This window comes from Equus quagga, chromosome 12 (assembly GCF_021613505.1).
Source record: "Equus quagga isolate Etosha38 chromosome 12, UCLA_HA_Equagga_1.0, whole genome shotgun sequence".
NCBI classification, from domain to species: Eukaryota; Metazoa; Chordata; class Mammalia; order Perissodactyla; family Equidae; genus Equus; species Equus quagga.
In genome coordinates, this window is record NC_060278.1 from 56,749,525 (window position 1) to 56,767,364 (window position 17,840).

Below are 17,840 nucleotides of genomic sequence, written 5' to 3' on the forward strand. Positions count from 1 at the left end.
AAAAAATGGAATTTGATTTGTAGAGAGAGAAAATTAATACATAGGCAAAATTTAAACCATAAATATAAATACAACACCATATATTTATCCACAATACATAAACAGTGCCTGAGAACCCAAATCGTTCATTAGAGAATTTCATGCATACATCCACAAAATATACACTTCCACTTTTCACCCTAAGATAAAACACACATAACACATTCGGTGAAAAATCTCAGAGCTTTGTAAGGCACAGTTAGAAATAAAATATTTCTGAATAATGCCAGAAAGAAGTACTACTAAAAAAATTGTCTTAGAGCAAAAGCACTGAACTCTCCTTAATAGAAAACAACGTTGGGTTGCAGACATCTTTTTCCCTACTGAGGAAGATTCATCCTGAGCTAACATCTGTGCCAGTCTTCCTCTATTTTGTATGTGAGTCACTGCCACAGCATGGCCACCAATAAGTGGTGTAGGTCTGCACCCACATAGCAAACCCGGGCTGCCAAAGTGGAATGTGCTGAACTTAACCACTATGCCACAGGACCGGCCCCTAGACACCTTTTTTATTGTTATTTTTATAACAAATACTAAAGAAATATTTTTGTTACATTATATCTTAGCAAAACTTTTTAAAATACACAATTTCAAAGGCAAAATCTAAGTAATACATTCCTTGCTAATATTCTCTGAGGCATATACAATCTATCTCTACAATCCTATACACCTCTGTTTTCACAAAAATTGGATAATATTCATTGTCCTCTACATGCTTTTGTATGTAAAAATATATCGTGCACGTCCTTCCCAGCCAGAGAGTGTTATCTCAATCTGACTCTTGCAGTGGCAGAGTTGTGTTCCAATGTACAAATTTACCATCCTTTACACAATTCAAGACACAACTGTGCTGTTACATAAAAGAAAAAATCTTTACCAGGTTTAGAGAATACAAAAATTTTCATGAGGGAATGTTTTACAAATTAAGACAAATAAGTACATTTTATCTTCAAAGGTAAGGTTTTAGATTTTTCTGAGCTCTTGCAAGATCACGAGGTAGAGAAGATTCTGACATATTTGGGAAGAAAAATAGATGCACATAGATGGAGTGAAGAGGAAAAAGTAGAAGGTGCTAAATGTAAGTCTGAAGAGGTCAACTAGTGCTAAGGTTGTTCAGTTAATGCTGATTAGTGCAATTAGTGCTAAGAAATCAAAACTTAAAAAACAATTAAAGAGAAAAAAAGAACAAAGTTGGAGGACTAACACTTCTTGATTTAAAACATATTACAAGGCTCCAATAATCAAAACAGTGTGGCAATGGTACAAAGACAGACAAATATGCCAATGGAATAGAGTAGTTAGCCCCAAAGGAAAGCCTCACATATGTGATGAAAGAACTTTAGACAAGGATGCCAAGACCACTCAATAGAAAAAGGATAGTTTCTTCAAGAAATGGTGTTGAGAAAACTGGATATCCACATGTACAAGAATGAATTTTGATCCTCATCTTACACCATATACAAAAACTAACTCAAAATAGATTAAGACCTAAATGTAAGACCCAAAACTATAAAATCCCTAGAAGAAAACAGAGAGGAAAACCTTAATAACATTGGACATGGAAATGACTCCATGGATATGACACCAAAAGCACAGGAAACGAAAGCAAGAATTAAACAAATGGGACTGCATCAAACTAAAATGGTTGTGCACAGCAAAGGAAACAATCAGTTGAGTGAAAAGTCACTCTATGGAATGGCAGAAAATATTTGCAAGCTATATATCTTATAAGGGGTTAATATACAGAATATATAAAGAATTCCTACAATTCAACACAAAACACCAAATAACCTGATTCAAAAATGGGCAAAGAAATTGAATAGACATTTCTCCAACTAATGATACACAAATTGCCAATAAGCATATGAAAAGATGCTAAACATCATTAACCATCATAGAAATGTAAATCAAAACCACAATGAAATATCATCTCATGTATTATGACGACTACTATCAAAAAAACTAGAAAACAACAAGTATTGGTGAAGATGTAGAGAAATTGGACCCTTGTGCTCTTTTGGAGCGATTGCAAAATCATGCAACCGAAGTTGAAACAGTGTAGAGGTGCCTCAAAAAATTAAAAATAGAATACCATATGATCCAGCAATCCCACTTTTGGGTATTATACCCAAAAGAATTGCAAGCCAGGTCTAAAAGAGATATTTGCACATCCATGTTCATTACAATAGTATTCACAATAGCCAAGAGTTGGAAGTATTGATGTTAATATTGATGACATCCATCAATATTGCCTATTGATGGATGAATGGATTAAAAAAATATATGGTATATGATACCATGGAATATTATTTAGCCTTAAAAAGGAAGGAAATCCTGTTATGTCCTGCTACAACATGGAATGCCATGGATATCATGCTAAGTGAAATAAGCTTGTCACAAAAAGACAAATACAGTATGGCTGAAGAGCCTTTGGCATACACTCTCAACTCCTATGCCTTTCTTTCTAACTGTACAGTCATGTGTCACTTTACTATGGGGATACTTTCTGAAAAATGCTTTGTAAGGTGATTTTGTCATTATGTGAACATCACAGAGTGTACGTTCACAAACCCAGATGGTATAGCCTACTACACACCTAGGCTATTTGGTATAGCCTATTGCTCCTAGGCTACAAACTTAGCTGCAGCATGTTACTGTAGTAAATACTGTAGGCAATGGTAACACAATGGTAAGTATTTGCGTATCTAAACATATCTAAACAGAGAAAAGGTACAGTAAAAATATGGTATAAAAGATAAAAAACTGGTACACCTGTATAGGACACTTACCATGAATGGAGCTTGCAGGATTAGAGGTTGCTGTGGGTGAGTCAGTGAGTGACTAATGGGTGGATGTAAACACCTAGGACGTTACTGTACACTACTGTAGACTTTATAAACTCTACACTTAGTCTACACTAAATTTATTTTTAAAAATGCTTTTCTTTCTTCAATAATAAATTAACCTTAGCTTACTGTAACTTTTTTACTTCAAAACTTTCTAATATTTTTTTAACTTTTTGACTCCTTTGTAATAACACTCATACATTGCACACCTACAAAAAATATTTTCTTTATCTCCTTATTCTATAGGCTTTTTTCTATTTTCAAATCTTTAACTTTTTAAACTTTATTGTTAAAAACTAGGATAGAAACATAAACATTAGCCTATGCCTACACAGGATCAGGATCATCCCTATCACTCTTCCTTCTCCATATCTTGTCCCACTGGAAGATCTTCAGGGGCAATAACATCCATGGAGTTGTCACCTCCTATGGTAGCAATGTCTTCTTCTGGAATACCTCCTGAAGGACCTGCCTGACACTGTCTTGAGGAGGTGTCACTCTTTCATAAATATGTCCATGGAGGTTTGCTTGGCTTGTTTCTTTTCTCATCATAGATTTGCTTGTAAGCAGATAGCGGACCATGAACATTCTCCTCTATTAATGAAAACCTTTCAGTGTGGGGTCCACGTTTTCAAACTTTTCTTTTCCTGAGGAAGATTCACCCTGAGGTAACATCTGTGCCAATTTCTTCTATTTTATATGTGTGTTTCTACCACAGCATGGCCGTCAATAAGTGGTGTACATCTGTGCCTGGGAACCTAACTCGGGCTGTCAAAGCAGAGTGTGCCAAACTAACCACTTGGCCACCAGGCCAGCCTCTCAAACTTTTTAAGGAGCTTGTTGAAGTCTGAAAAAGCTTCTGCTAAATCTTTTACTGTAAATTTTCTTCGGGTTTTTCTTCTTTATCTCCTGTAGTTTCCTTTTCTCTTGCTTCTTCTTCAGCTATGCATTCCTGTTCCAATTTCAACAACTCCTCATTAGTCAATACCTCAGTAACCACCTCTAGGAGGTCCTCAATCTCATCTTCATCCACACCCAGGTTAAAGTTGTTTGCCATCTCAACCACAGCCTTGTTGATTTTTGTAACCTCCTCACCCTTGGCAAATCCTTTGAAGTTATGGGTGAACCTCTTGAGTGTCTTCTTCCAGATGCCATTCATACACTCCTTGGTGACACCACCCCAAGCCCAGACAAGGTTCTTGATGCAGTCATAGATGTTGCAATCCTTCCAGAATTTCATCAGTGTCTTCCTCAGATTCGGCAATAGCCTGGACAAAGGTCTTCCTCAGATAGTAGACTTTAAAAGCTGCTCTGATTCCTTGACCCATTGGTTGGATCAAAAAGGTAGTGTTTGGAGGAAGAAACACTGCTTTGCTATTAAAATGAAGATCACCAATGAGGATGTCCAGGAGTATCATCAACAATAAGCAAAATCTCAAAAGGCATATTATTCTTCAAACAGTACCTCTTCATTTTACAGGCATAAGAATTCAGGAGAGCATTTTGGAAGAGGAGCTGGATCATCCATGACTTCTTATTGCTCCTCTGGTACACTGGCAATGTGTGCTTACTGATATGCTTGAAAGTCCTCTGGTGATCGTTGTGCCAGACCACAAGGGAATTCAACTTGTAGTCTGTAATATCGCCCCCACGAAAGACTGTTATCCTCTTCTTAAAAACCTTGAAACCTGACATTGACTTGGCCTCCTTATGGATGAAAGAGTTTGCAGGCATCTGTTTACAGAATACGGAGGTTTCATTCATATTGAATATTTGCTCTGGCAAGTAATTTTCCTCCACAGTCAGCTTATGTAGAGCTTACAAAAGTTCTTCAGCTGCCTTAACATCAGCACTCACAGACTCACCACTTACTTTCACTTTATATAACGAGTAACAATTCTTGAAGTGTTTAAACCACTGAAAGCTGGCAGCAAATTCAGCATTATCATTGGGTCCAGTCTTTTCTTGCAACGTTTCAAACAAAATTTTGCTCTATGATTGTCATGGTGCTGACAGGGGTACACTTCTGTGTCTGGTTTTCAATCCAAGTCACTAGAAGTTTCTCCATATCTTATATAGGCCGTTCTTAAAGTTTTGTTAGTCTCATTGCCTTCAATGAGGCAGATCCTTTAACAGCTTACATCACTTTGTTCCTGTTCTTCAAGATTATAGCTATGGTGAAATGGGACATGCCTGACTGGTGAGAAATGACTATCAATCATTTTCCACCTTCATAGTCCTTAGTCACTTTTAATTTCGTTTCCAGGTCTAGCCGTTGACATGGCCTCTAACTAGCAACATTATCAGTGGATTTTGTACACTCATGGGCCATAACAAGGAAAACAACATGAGATAAATCAAGCAGAAGAGAAAATGATGCAATCAAGAGACACAGTAAACACGAGCTGTATGAGGCTACTGTGGTGCAACATGGCATACTGTTTTAGAGTAAACTTTTTTTATAAGCAGAAAGAGTGTACTCTAAAATAATGAAAAAAATAGTATAGTAAATAAATAAACCAGTAACATAGTCCTTTATTATTATTATCAAATATTATGGACTGTACAAAATTGTGTGTGCTATACTTTTATATGAATGGCAACACAGTAAGTTGATTTACACAAGCAGCACCACAAATACGTGAGTAATGTGTTGCACTATGATGTTATAATGGTTATAACATCAGCAGGCAATAGGAATTTTTCATTGCCACTTATAATCTTATGAGACCACACTCACAGATGGGGTGCATTATTGACCCAAACATCACTATGAAGTGTATGACTGAAGTATGGTATTGTTAAATATAGTCACCTTGCTATACGTTAGATCCCCAGAATTGATTTATTTTATAACTGAAAATTTGTACACTTTGACCAACATTGTCCCATTTCCCCCAACCCCCAACACCTAGCAACTACCATTCTGCTCTCTGTTTCTATGAATCCAGTTTTTTAGACTCCACATATAGGTGATAGCATACAATATTTGTCTTTCTCTAACTTAGTTCACATAATGCCTCAAGGTCTACCCATGTTGTCTCAAATGTTAGGATTTCCATTTTTTAATTTCCAAATAACATTATATCACATTTTCTTTATTCATTTACCCGTCAATGGACATGAGTAACTTCCTCTCTTAAAAATTACGAATACTGCTGCTACGGTCGTGGGGATTCTGATATATCTTTAAGAGAGTGATTTTGTTTCCTCTGGATAAATACCAAGATACGGAATTTCTGGATCATTGCTGGTAGTTATGGTTTTAATTTTTTGAAGAAACTCTATACTATTTTCTATAGTGTCTGTACCAATATACCTTCCCACCAACAGTGCACAGGGCTTCCCTTTTCTCCACATTCTTGCCAAGACTTGTTATTGATAATAGCAATATAAAAGGTATGAGGTGATATTTCATGGTGGTTTTTATTTGCATTTCCTTGATGATTCATGATAGAGCCAAGAAAAACAACAGAAAAGATCAACAGACATCATAATCAGACAGGATTTATCCCTGGGATGTGACGATGGTTCTACATAAACAAATCAATAAGTGATATACCACATTAATAGAATGAAAATCATATGATCATCTCAGTAGATGCAGAAAAAGCATTTGACAAAATTCAACATCTTTTCATGATAAAAACTCTCAAAAAATTGTGTTAGAAAGAACATATTTAAAACAAATACATGCCATAAATGAGAAGTCTACAGCTAACATCATACTCAGTTGTAAAACACTGAAAACGTTCCTCTAAGTTCATAAACAAGACAAGGGTGCCCACTCTTACTGTGGCAACTCAACAGCCTACTGGAAGTGCTACCCAGAACATTCAGTCAAGAAAAAGATATGAAGGGGGTGAAAATCAGAAAGGAAGTAGTTAAATTGTGTTTGGAGATGACATTATATAGAATAGCCTAAAAACTCTACAAAAAACTGTTAGAACTAATAAACAAATATAATACAGTTGCAGGTTACCAAATCAACATGCAAAAATCAGTGCATTTCTATACACTAACAATAAACTATCTGAAAAAGAAATAAAACAATCTCATTTACAATAGCATGGAAACCAATAAAATGCTTATGAATAAATTTTAAAAAAGGAAGTAAAAGATCTATACACTGAAAACTGTAAGACATCGATGAAAGAAATTAAAGAAAATATAAATAAATGGGAATATATTTCGTCTTCACGGATTAGAAGAATATTGTTTAAATGTCCATACAACCCAAAACCATCTATAGATTCAATGCAATCCCCTAAAATTCCAATGACATTTTGGAACCACAAAAGACTTCAAATAGTCAAGGCAATCCTGAGGAAAAAAAAAACAAAGCAAGATGCATCACACTTTGTGATTTCAAAATAGATTACAAAGATTAATCATCAAAACAATATCTTAATAGCATAAAAACAGATACATAGACCAATGGAACAGAATTGGGAGCCCAGAAATAAATCCAGGAAGATACAGTCAACTAAGATTTGACAGGGGCACCAACGATACTCAGTGGGAAAAGGGTAGTCTCTTCAATAAATGGTATTGAGAAAATCGGATATTAAATGTAAAAGAATGAAATTGGACCCGTATCTTTCAGTACTCACAAAAGTCAACTTAAAATGGGTTAGAGAGTTAAATGTAAGACTTGAAATTATAAAATTCCTGGAAGAAAACATAGGGAAGAAACTCCTTGACATCAGTCTTGGCAATGATATTTTGGATATGACACCAAAGTATAAGCAACAGAAGAAAAAATAAACAAGTGGAACTACATTACACTAAAATGTTTTTGCAAAGCAAAAGAAAGAATCAACAAAATGAAAAGGCAACCTACCAAACGGGAGAAAATATTTGCAAACCATCCACCCGATAAAGGGTTAATATCCAAAATATATAAGGAACTCATCTAACTCAGTAGAAAAAAAGAGAAAACACAAATAATCTGATTAAAAAGTAAGTAAAGAATCTAAATAGACATTTTTCCAAAGGAGACATTCAAATTGTCAAGTTAAATGAAACAATGCTCATCATCATTAATCATCAGAGATTCACTTTGGAAACAAAGACTGAAAGTGACTGAAAATAAAGGATGAAAAAACATTCTATGCAAATAGTAGCCAAAATTGGGCCAAAGTATTGAACAGATATTTTAAAAGAAGATATGCAAATAGCCTATAACCACGCAAAAATGTACTCAGCATCACTAGTCACCAAGGATACACAATCTACATTGAAAGTGAAATACTGTTTCACAGCCATAAAATGGCTGAAAGCCCACAGATTTACCAACCTAAATGTTACTGAGGAGGTGGAACAACCAGGACTCTCTCACGATAATGATGACAACCACTTGGAGAACTTTGTAGTAATGTCTTATATAGTTAAGCATGCTTCTAGTCTAAGATCCAGCAATTTTGCCTCAAATATTTACACAAGAGAAATGGAAATGTCTATCCCCTGCCATTCACTAAAAGACTTAAAAAACACTGTGTATAACAGACTTATTCACAATATGAAAAAGCAACCAAATTTCCATCAACAGGAGAATAGGTAAAACATATTGTGACACATTAATGTGAATGCAAGAGAATACTATTCAGAAGAAAATAAAAAACTACGGATATGTTCAATTGTGTGTGCAATTTTTAAAATATTATAAATGTTGCTGAGTGAAAAATGTCAGACACGAAAGTGTATATATTGTATACTTCCTATAATTGTAAGTAATATAAATATTTTTTGCTCAACTGGAGTTTTTTAAGATTCTTCTTGATTTCTTTTGCTTTCCGCTTATTTAAAAGTATACTTCACATCAGTAATATTCAGCCTGTACAGACAATCCAATTCTCTTTTTTGCTACATTGCAAATAACATAAACTGAAACCCCAGAAAAATACTTCTTTTCTCCACTTCCTTGTACCCCAGAACATATCACATTTGGAATATGATAATGTTCAGGTAACTGGTCTTCCTTTCTCTTCTTGGTCACTTTTGATCCATTTTCCAAAGAACAGCCATAGTGATCTTGTTTAAAATGAATTTTGTGTTGTTCCCTGCTTAAAACCTCCCAGAAGTTTCCAATTGCACACGGACTAAAATCCAAAATATTTATCATGGCCTATGACTCCTAAATTAAATAATTCAACACTTCGCCTTATCCTTAGCCACACTGATGTTCCTATTTCTCTTCAAAGGATCCAAGCCTTTTTATGCCACAAGGCTATTTATCTGACTACTTCTTTCCAGATGTCAACCTTAAGGTTGGGCAAGCTTCCAAAACTATCTTACATGAAATATACCCCTCCCACAGTCACCTTAATACCATCTTTAATAAGGTTCATGATTCATAATCTTTAATTTTGTATTTTCTTCTTTTTTACCATAAGTCTTTCACTTGACATTAACAGTCAATGACAAAGACACTGATGATTGTAGAGCATTGATCTCCATCATCTGTAGTAGCGCATGGATATAAAAGGTGCACAATAAATATTGATTAGATGAATTAACAATAACCAATTTTCCTGCTTGGGTGGGAAGATATAGAGGGCAAGAACAGACTATTCTCTTCAAGGCTTTGACTGTACTTTAAGAATCTTATTCTCATGGTCCTGTATTCAAATTCAGCAACTCTTTGGTTTCCATATAAAAATGTAAGAAAACTCCAACTCAACTTCAGCTCCAATATATTCCTAATTTTGTATAGTTTCTTATGAAAGGGAATTCCACATCATAAGTTATACACTGGAAACCTGAATTACAGAAGTACAAAGTTCTAACAATGTGGAAATTATCAATACTTTTGTGCTAGGCTCTAGATCATCTAAACGTAACGTTTACCAAAAAAGATAAATGCTTGCTAGCCACAGAATTTTACAAGTGTGATATTTTAACTCACTCTACGTAAAATTTAATTTTATCCTCATGTTGTATCAACTGATTTTGCATAATTTCACTATAAACAGTAAATTTGTGTTACTTAAACATGTAAATGCCTTTTGAAATTTTTCACTGTGGTCTTGATTAGTTTTTTCTAATATTGCCTACATTTAATTTATGTAAGTACACAAAATGGTCTTCCAGTGATTATCCAGAGATTTGAATATTTACATAGACACAATTGTAATCCTAAGACCAAAAAGATGACAATAGAAACAATATTGCATATGTTTAATATGGTTATTTCTTAAAAAAAAAATACTGGATCCCAGAGGATGATGTCTTACTTACGGATAGGACTGCATTTAGGATGGATGGACCAGCCACTTTCTATACATGTAATGTTGCTCTGGTTATTTGGGAGGCTGTAGCCCTTATCACAGACAATTTGTACAGTGTCACCTTCCCGGTGTGTTTGTCCTGAAGATGCAGAATGACCATTTTCCACCCAAGGGAAAAAGCACTGTCCTAAAAACCCAAAAGATGACTAATGTAAATCTTGAAATGCAAGAGTACTACATTTTGCAAACTTCAAAAGAGAAATCAAGCACAAAAATTAGTTTCTTAAAAATTAGTTCATGAATGTTAAAAAAATTAATATGTAATGTCGTTAATTAGTACTTGCATATATTAAACATTTCACATTTTAAAGTTCTTTTAGATATCAGAAAAGTTACTGTTTTTATTTCTCATTTGCTTCTCTAAATCGCTTTCTAGAGGAGGAGGAGATGACATTCACCTCTCTTTTGCTTTTCTCTTTCATGATTCTGTCTTCACTTTTCTGCCTTTTCTCTGTACTCATTGAGCAGGTAAGACAGATATAATTTTAAAGAACAAAGAGATGATTAATAAAAACCACAAAAGTGAGTAAAATAGTAGAAACACTTCTTGAATATTCAAAGGAATAGCACATTTTGAATCAGAAATTACACATTAAAAATAAACTTTCTTCCGAAAATGTGTTCATATAATTACCAAACAAGTGTGTTTAAATCAAATATTAGCAGTTAAAATTGTTGCCCATTCGTATTTGAAATGCGAGGATTCAGATATTCCACAAAAGTTTTTACCTCAATTTTTTGATTTGATTTCCACAAACAGTTTCTTACAAAAGAGAAATGACATATCTTCACTTTTCTGGCTCACCCAATATCTGCTGCAATGACTGTCCAGATTCTGTGATTCCCTTCAAGCACCACCCCCCCACCTCCAAGCACTGAATCCACTGAATATTTTATCCAGATAGTGATCAGGGTATTTACTCACTGAGACACTTTGGTGCTGGTGACCATCCTTCCTCTGTACACATTATTGCAGTCCAGAGTGATTGTGAACGAGACACAAAGCTATAATGACAGGAATAGTAGAAATATTTTCCCACAGCAACTGGGAAGCTTTGTTTATATCTGTTTTCATCATATATGTTTCCATGTTTTATTTCTGGAAAATCACAAGTTCTTCCTTAAGAAAAAAAAAATAGTATGCTACATTAATGAATAATTCTACTTTATTTTAATAATCACATTGATGAATTTATTATTCTACTTAGCTTAATCTTTCCACTTGTGTTAGTGATTTGAGAACTGGGACAATGTATAACTAAGAATACAGAGTATTTGAGGAGCTCATGATGTTTAAGTTTTATAGAAGTATTTCCAAGATTAAAAACACACAGAAAAGTATAAACACTGAGGAAGAGATTAAAATGGGATCTATTCACTGTACCTCCCAGATCTAAGTAATTTGCTTTTGCTTGGTTGCTAAGACTGTTTATAGTTCTCCATTCACTTCCTGTGCCTCTTCTTCCTGTGTCTTCTGTGGAAATCCCCTGGGTATCCTAGCCCTTTCATCACTCTTCTCCCAGTCAAGGGAATATGCATGTATATATGACTACATAAAACATTTTTAGTGAATCAGTGAAGAAAATTTGAGCATAAAATATTCAGAAAGGACAAAAATCAGCAACAAAAATACAACCAAGATATAATTACTGAATTCTGATGAATGTCTTCTAAAAGTATGGATGTAGGTAGGTATATATAGTTAAGTGAAAAATAGGAAAATAATTTTTGATTATTACTGTCCCTTTAAAAATGTCTAAGTACATTGTATTCATTTGTTACGGCTACCATAACAAAGCACTACAGACTGGGAGGCTTAAGCAACAGAAATTTATTTTCTCACCATTCTAGAGGCTAAAAGTCTGAGATTAAAGCGTCGACAGGGTTGGTTTCATTTGTAGCCTCTCTCTGTGACTTCTAGATGGGTACTTTCTCCCAGTGTCTCTCCATGGTCTTTCCTCTATGTGTGTGTGTCCCAATTTCTTCCTCTTATACAGACACCAGTTGTATTGGATAATGGCCACCCCCCATGATCTCATTTTAACTGAATTTAAAGACCCTATTTCCATATGCAGTCGCATTCTGAGATCTAGGGAGTTGGGAACTCACCATATGAATTTTGGAGAGAAACAATTGAACTCATGCCCACTAAATACACAAAGACACTTCTATCTACACAAAAGCATTCTTCCACTAAGTGGGTTCCTTTCTCCTTTGAGAAACATTAGTGAAACCTAAGTTTACAAGGCATTCAGCTCAAAGCCTATTTTTAGAAAGAGTTCACAGAAAGAGAATAATTTTAAACTGGACAAGGAAGCTTTGCTGAATTGTTGTCGTTGTTGCTGCTAGAGAAAGAAATTGCCCAAATATAGATGTAAATAGCATACAAAACCCAGCATGCAGCAAACTATTAAAATGAATTCTTCTTGTAGTGAAGGAATAAAGCATAGTGATGCATATTATATGCATAAACAGTGCAATGAAGGAGATTAAGGGACATTAGAGGATTTTTTTTACAGTAAATTGGAAATGAGAGTATTTGATTTTAAAAGAAATGAGACTCTATAAAGGTATCATAATGAAGAATTTATAAAGATATTAAGGAAGGAGAAGAAAAGTAATTGTCAATAAAATCTTAGAGGTTTTTTAAATGCCAAAAAAGCTATTAGAAATAATACACACAAAAATGTAGTTACTTTTTAATTTGAAGATAAAGAATCTACAGTTATAAAATATAATTTTCTAAGATACAAGGAACTCATTCAGAGATTATTAATATATAAAATCTATTATAAAGGTGAAAACAAATCAGTGAACAATATGCTAGAGTTAATGCTCTGAAAACAATTTATTTATTTACTAAACATTTACCAGAGACCTCAGAAATGTAAATTAAGATTTATTGTCATTCCACTTGTTGAAATATATGTTCCTTTGTACCTGCTGCTAATTTTGTTGAAACAGTAAATTGATCGTGATGTAAATGACTTTTAACAGCTTTATTAAGGTATAAATGAGATATAGTAAATCTCATATATTTGAAATGACTGATTTCATGTTTTCACATACGAATCCACAAAAGTATCGCTATATGCAAGATTATGAAGATGCCCATCATTCCCAAAGATTTCCTCATATTAAAAATAAAAACTCCCAAGGGTTATGAAGCCAGATTCCAGATTTTCTGGTGACATGCTTCCTAAAGTTGTGTGAGCATATTCACATATCTCCATAAATATTGAGAGTTCCTTCTCTGGGGCACTCAGGAAACAAAGAAAACAAAATTTGCTTTATTTTATTTTCCCTGTAGATGTAAATGAGATAATTTTTCTATAAAGTTATTCTCTATTATGAAGTCACAATACAGATTATTCCTAGTAGTTGATTCTTTAAAAAGAAAAGACACATGAAAGTAGATACAACGTGAAGTTACATTTAAGAGGGAAGTTGAGAGTTCTGATCTGTTTTCAACTTACCTTGTCCGTGAGCACAGGAAACCCAGAAGATGAGAATGACATTGATTAGTAACAGCATGTTAGATGTTCCCAATGACATGTTAATACAAATATTCCATTTTTGCTGTTCAGGTTTTAAAACTGTTTTGTTAGCCGTCATCAAGAGTGATTCTGAATTTAAGAGCAGTACCATGAAGGAAGTTAATTGAGGTCACTTAGTAAATATCAAAGTTCAAAGAGTCTTGCAAAATTTCTTAATTCCTGGTAGTGGTTTCACAATAATTATTTGAATTCATTGTCTGACATGTACTTATACAACTTCCTTTAGGAATAGTAATAGACTGGCTCAAAAGTGATATAGAACATCCATTTTTAAATTCAAAACCTCTCCAAAACAAGTGAGGTTCTTTCTCAACCAGGTGAATTATATGTGAATAACTTTGAGTCCACGTCACTACAGAGTACGAGAGTTTCAGCATAGTCTTGGCATTGAAATATTTTTTAACTAATGTGCTGTGAGGCACCTTTTCTTTTAGGATGGAATAGATTTAGATGCATATGATAATTTCCCTTTTGTTGTAGGAATATAACGAAAGCATCATCACTTGTCCTTCCACTGACATTAATTGCATTTATTCTTTATTTTCTTTAGATAGATATATATATAATACTTAGTATACGTACAAATTATATTTGTCATCTTTTACAACACAATTACTTAATGTAAGAAAGTTGCTTTCAAGCAGACAATTAATATAGAAAAACATTACTATAAAGAAGTGGAATGTCAGAGTTAATGTATTGAAATGTATTTGTTTCCTTCTTTACCATAACTATAACTGGTTAAGAATGTGGAATTTTAGGGGCTGGTCTGTGGCCAAGTGGCTAAGTTCCCGCGCTCTGTTTCTGCAGCCCAGGGTTCGGATCCTGGGCGCGGACATGGCACCGCTCATTAGGCCATGTTGAGGCCGTGTCCCACATGCCGCAACTAGAAGGACCCATAACTAAAATATACAACTATGTACTGGGGGGATTTGGGGAGAAAAAAAAAAGCAGGAAAAAAAAAGAATGTGGAATATCAGAATGGAGGTATATAGTTTCTAAGAAAGAACCAAATATGCATCCTAGAATTGAAAATATACTCTCTATAAAAACTGGAGATAAATAATAACAGAATGAGCAATATAAGGAAGACATAAATGGACATGAAGAGAGGTTATTAGAAATTCTCTGAAATAAATCTTAAAGATAAAAAATGAGTAAAAGAATTAAGGACTCAATGACTTGTGGAGCAGTATCGTGCGGTCAAACAGGAAGACAAGAGAGAAAGTTTGAGGCAGAAATCCAATTTGACAAACAATGGATAAAAATCTTCTAAATGTACTAGAGACATGAACCCACAGAATCAAGAAGCTCAGCTAACATCAAGAATGATAAATGCAAAGAAAATCATACCTAGGCAAAGGAAAACAAAACTGCTGAGTGTCAACATTAAAGCAACCTGGAAGATGAATAGAGAAAAAGCATCCATAATACATAGACATTGCTAATACAGAGACAAGGCGGATACTGTCAGCAGACATCTCATCCCAAACAATGCAGCAAAACACTATAGAATAATATCTTTAAAGTGTTACGAAAAAAAAGTGTCAAACATGGTATGGAATACTATAGTATAGAATACTATCACCATCAAAATATTCTTCAAAAAACAAGTGAAATAAGTACATTTTCAGAATAACCTAAACTCAGGGAATTTGTTGCAAGTGACCCATGCTACATGTAATGTGAAAAGAAATTGTTGCAGAGAAAGAAAATTGGTACTAACTGGAAATGAAGATTCTAGAAAAGAATGAAGAGCCCTAGAAATGGTAAAAATGTGAATGATAAACATATATGTTCCTATTCTTAAATTTGCTAAAATATAGCAGAGGTTATAAAAAAAGTAACAAACAATGTAGAAAAATGTAAGAAAATTAAATATCACATTAAATATCACTACAGACTCAGAGAGTGGCTACTGTTTAAAAGTCTGCTATTTCTAAGTCTTTGTGAGGATCAGGTCAACTAGAACTTTCATATGTTACTGAAAGAAGGTGAAGTGGTACAATCACTTTGGGAAATTATTTTGTAACTGATTCCACATATAGGCAAATGCTTAAGAGAAATAAATGTGTATAGTAGCAAGAGTTGTAGACTCGGCGCTTCATAGCAGCTTTTTTCATAATAGCTAAACGTTGACATCAGGAGAATGGAAGAATAAATTTTGCTCTATCTAGCTGGTGGATACTACTTGACAATAAAAAGGATGATCCGTTGCTGTATATGACAGCTTGTGACAAGAAAAGTGGTAGAAATCGGCTGAATAATGAACTTTAGCCAGCAACGACATGTGAATGAAAATGTCTTCAGTTATAATGAAATTTTATTATTTCATAATTAATATTTACAGAGTTAAAAATTATTTTCAAAATTATTGATGGTATTTAGAATGAAGTTGTCAATATTTGAAATCCTTAAAAAGAAAAAAACAGAACATCTCAAAAAAATATAGTTCTTTTTCCCTACTCACTACTTTTGCAACCAGCCTGGGTTGGTCATAAATATGGACTCTAATTAACCTTAAAAGGTAGTACAAGGTATTTTCAAAGGTAATTGCATAAAAAAGAAAATTAGATATTACTCACCAAAAATCTTACTGAAAGATATCTTGAATCTATTAATATTGTTAACTGTGCTAGTAACAGAATTGAGTGAGTTCTTTATTAATTGATTTAAATTAAAAGAAAAAATACTGAATATCCAATCCTATACATGATAGCAAGAAGATTATTCAAAGAAAATTGTTTTAGGAGATGTATGCATTATTTAATATGATTTTTAATTCAAAAACTGCAAAATTAAATGTTAAAGTAAAAATTTTAAAGTCTCGTTTCAAATAAAGTTATTATTTAATAATTTTAGATTTGAAGAAAGCCTGCAAAGATCATTCAGATGAATTTTTTGTTAATTTGAAAGCAAATGAAGGAAGTATGATTAGATTTATTACATAAACATCAAATAAACTTAGAATCTTTTTGTAAAGTAAGCATGCATCCACCAAATTTTTAGTCTCTCTCTCTGTAGTAGTCATATAAGGCTTAAATATAAGCGGGAAATATATGGCTGTCATTTGCATAGATTTTTAAAAGTAGATTGTGATTACATGATGATTCACTTAAACTAAAAACATTACATTGAATATTTTATACATTTGAATAAAAGTGGATGATATAGATCAATTATTGCAGGATGAGTTGGTTGAGCAAAAAGATCACATAAAAATTTAATACGCATAAGTAAATGAGTTATTCAGTTCAGGACCCATAACCTCTGTTTCTGAGAGAAGCCAAATTGCTTATGAAAGCATTTTTACCTTTATTTTTCATTAAAAATCATGCCATGGAAGTAGTTCAGTTATGGCCATAGTAATGAGCTGATCAGAAATTAACAGCAGAATAGATCTTGCACTAGACACAGCACCAAACAATATTAAAATGATGGAGACACAAGAAATGCTGAGCTGCAACATCTTTACCAGATATTCTAAATGATCAGATAATTGGCTTTTATATATATTTAAATATTTTGTGGCAGAAAACGAGATGTCTTTTGTAATAAACACAAAGTGTAGACAATTCCTGTTTGCTCTAGACAAGAATGTGTCAATCCAAAACTCTCTACAGATCCTTAAAAAAGTAAAAAGGAAAACGTATAGATCAACAAACAGAGCAAGTAACTCCTGTCTTTAGTGTCGCTAACTGTCCAAGATTCTTAGAAACTTCATACTAGCTATAAGGACAGGGATCACCACAAATTCAAGCAGAACTAATTCTGGATGGTCATGGCACCAGCCTGTTTGAAGAAGGAAGAGAGTCTAATGAGACTATGTGGGAGAGAGAAGAGAGGCACAGAGGGCGTAACATTCAGAGACTACAAACCAAATCACCTTGGAAAGAGAGCATCCTACGGGATGTGTGAAACTTCTTAAAACAGGAGTGAACCTGATAGACTAGAGGACTGACTACAAAGATCTAGAGGAAAGATCTTCAAAGCTGTGCAGGACATGAGGGGGCAGTCTTAGAAAGTCATTGTTTCTGAAAGAGAAGAGAATGTGGACCTCTCAGCTCCAAATCCACCTTTATTTCCTTTCTGGTGCTTTGATAATACAG

The 17,840-nt window shown here is 33.9% G+C and overlaps 1 protein-coding gene across 1 annotated transcript in view; it reads right to left on the reverse strand.

Annotated features, from left to right (window-relative positions):
• The window catches only part of LOC124248099 (complement factor H-related protein 2-like), a 16,821-nt gene extending 3,022 nt beyond the window's left edge, over positions 1–13,799 (reverse strand). The window contains exons 1-3 of the mRNA XM_046677914.1: positions 13,651–13,799; positions 11,100–11,294; positions 10,125–10,301 (exon numbers count right to left, since the gene is read on the reverse strand). Coding sequence (XP_046533870.1) covers positions 10,125–10,301; positions 11,100–11,294; positions 13,651–13,789 — 511 coding nt within the window. The 5' untranslated portion in view covers positions 13,790–13,799. The remainder of the gene's footprint in view (positions 1–10,124; positions 10,302–11,099; positions 11,295–13,650) is intronic.
• Between the last annotated feature and the right edge of the window lie 4,041 nt (positions 13,800–17,840).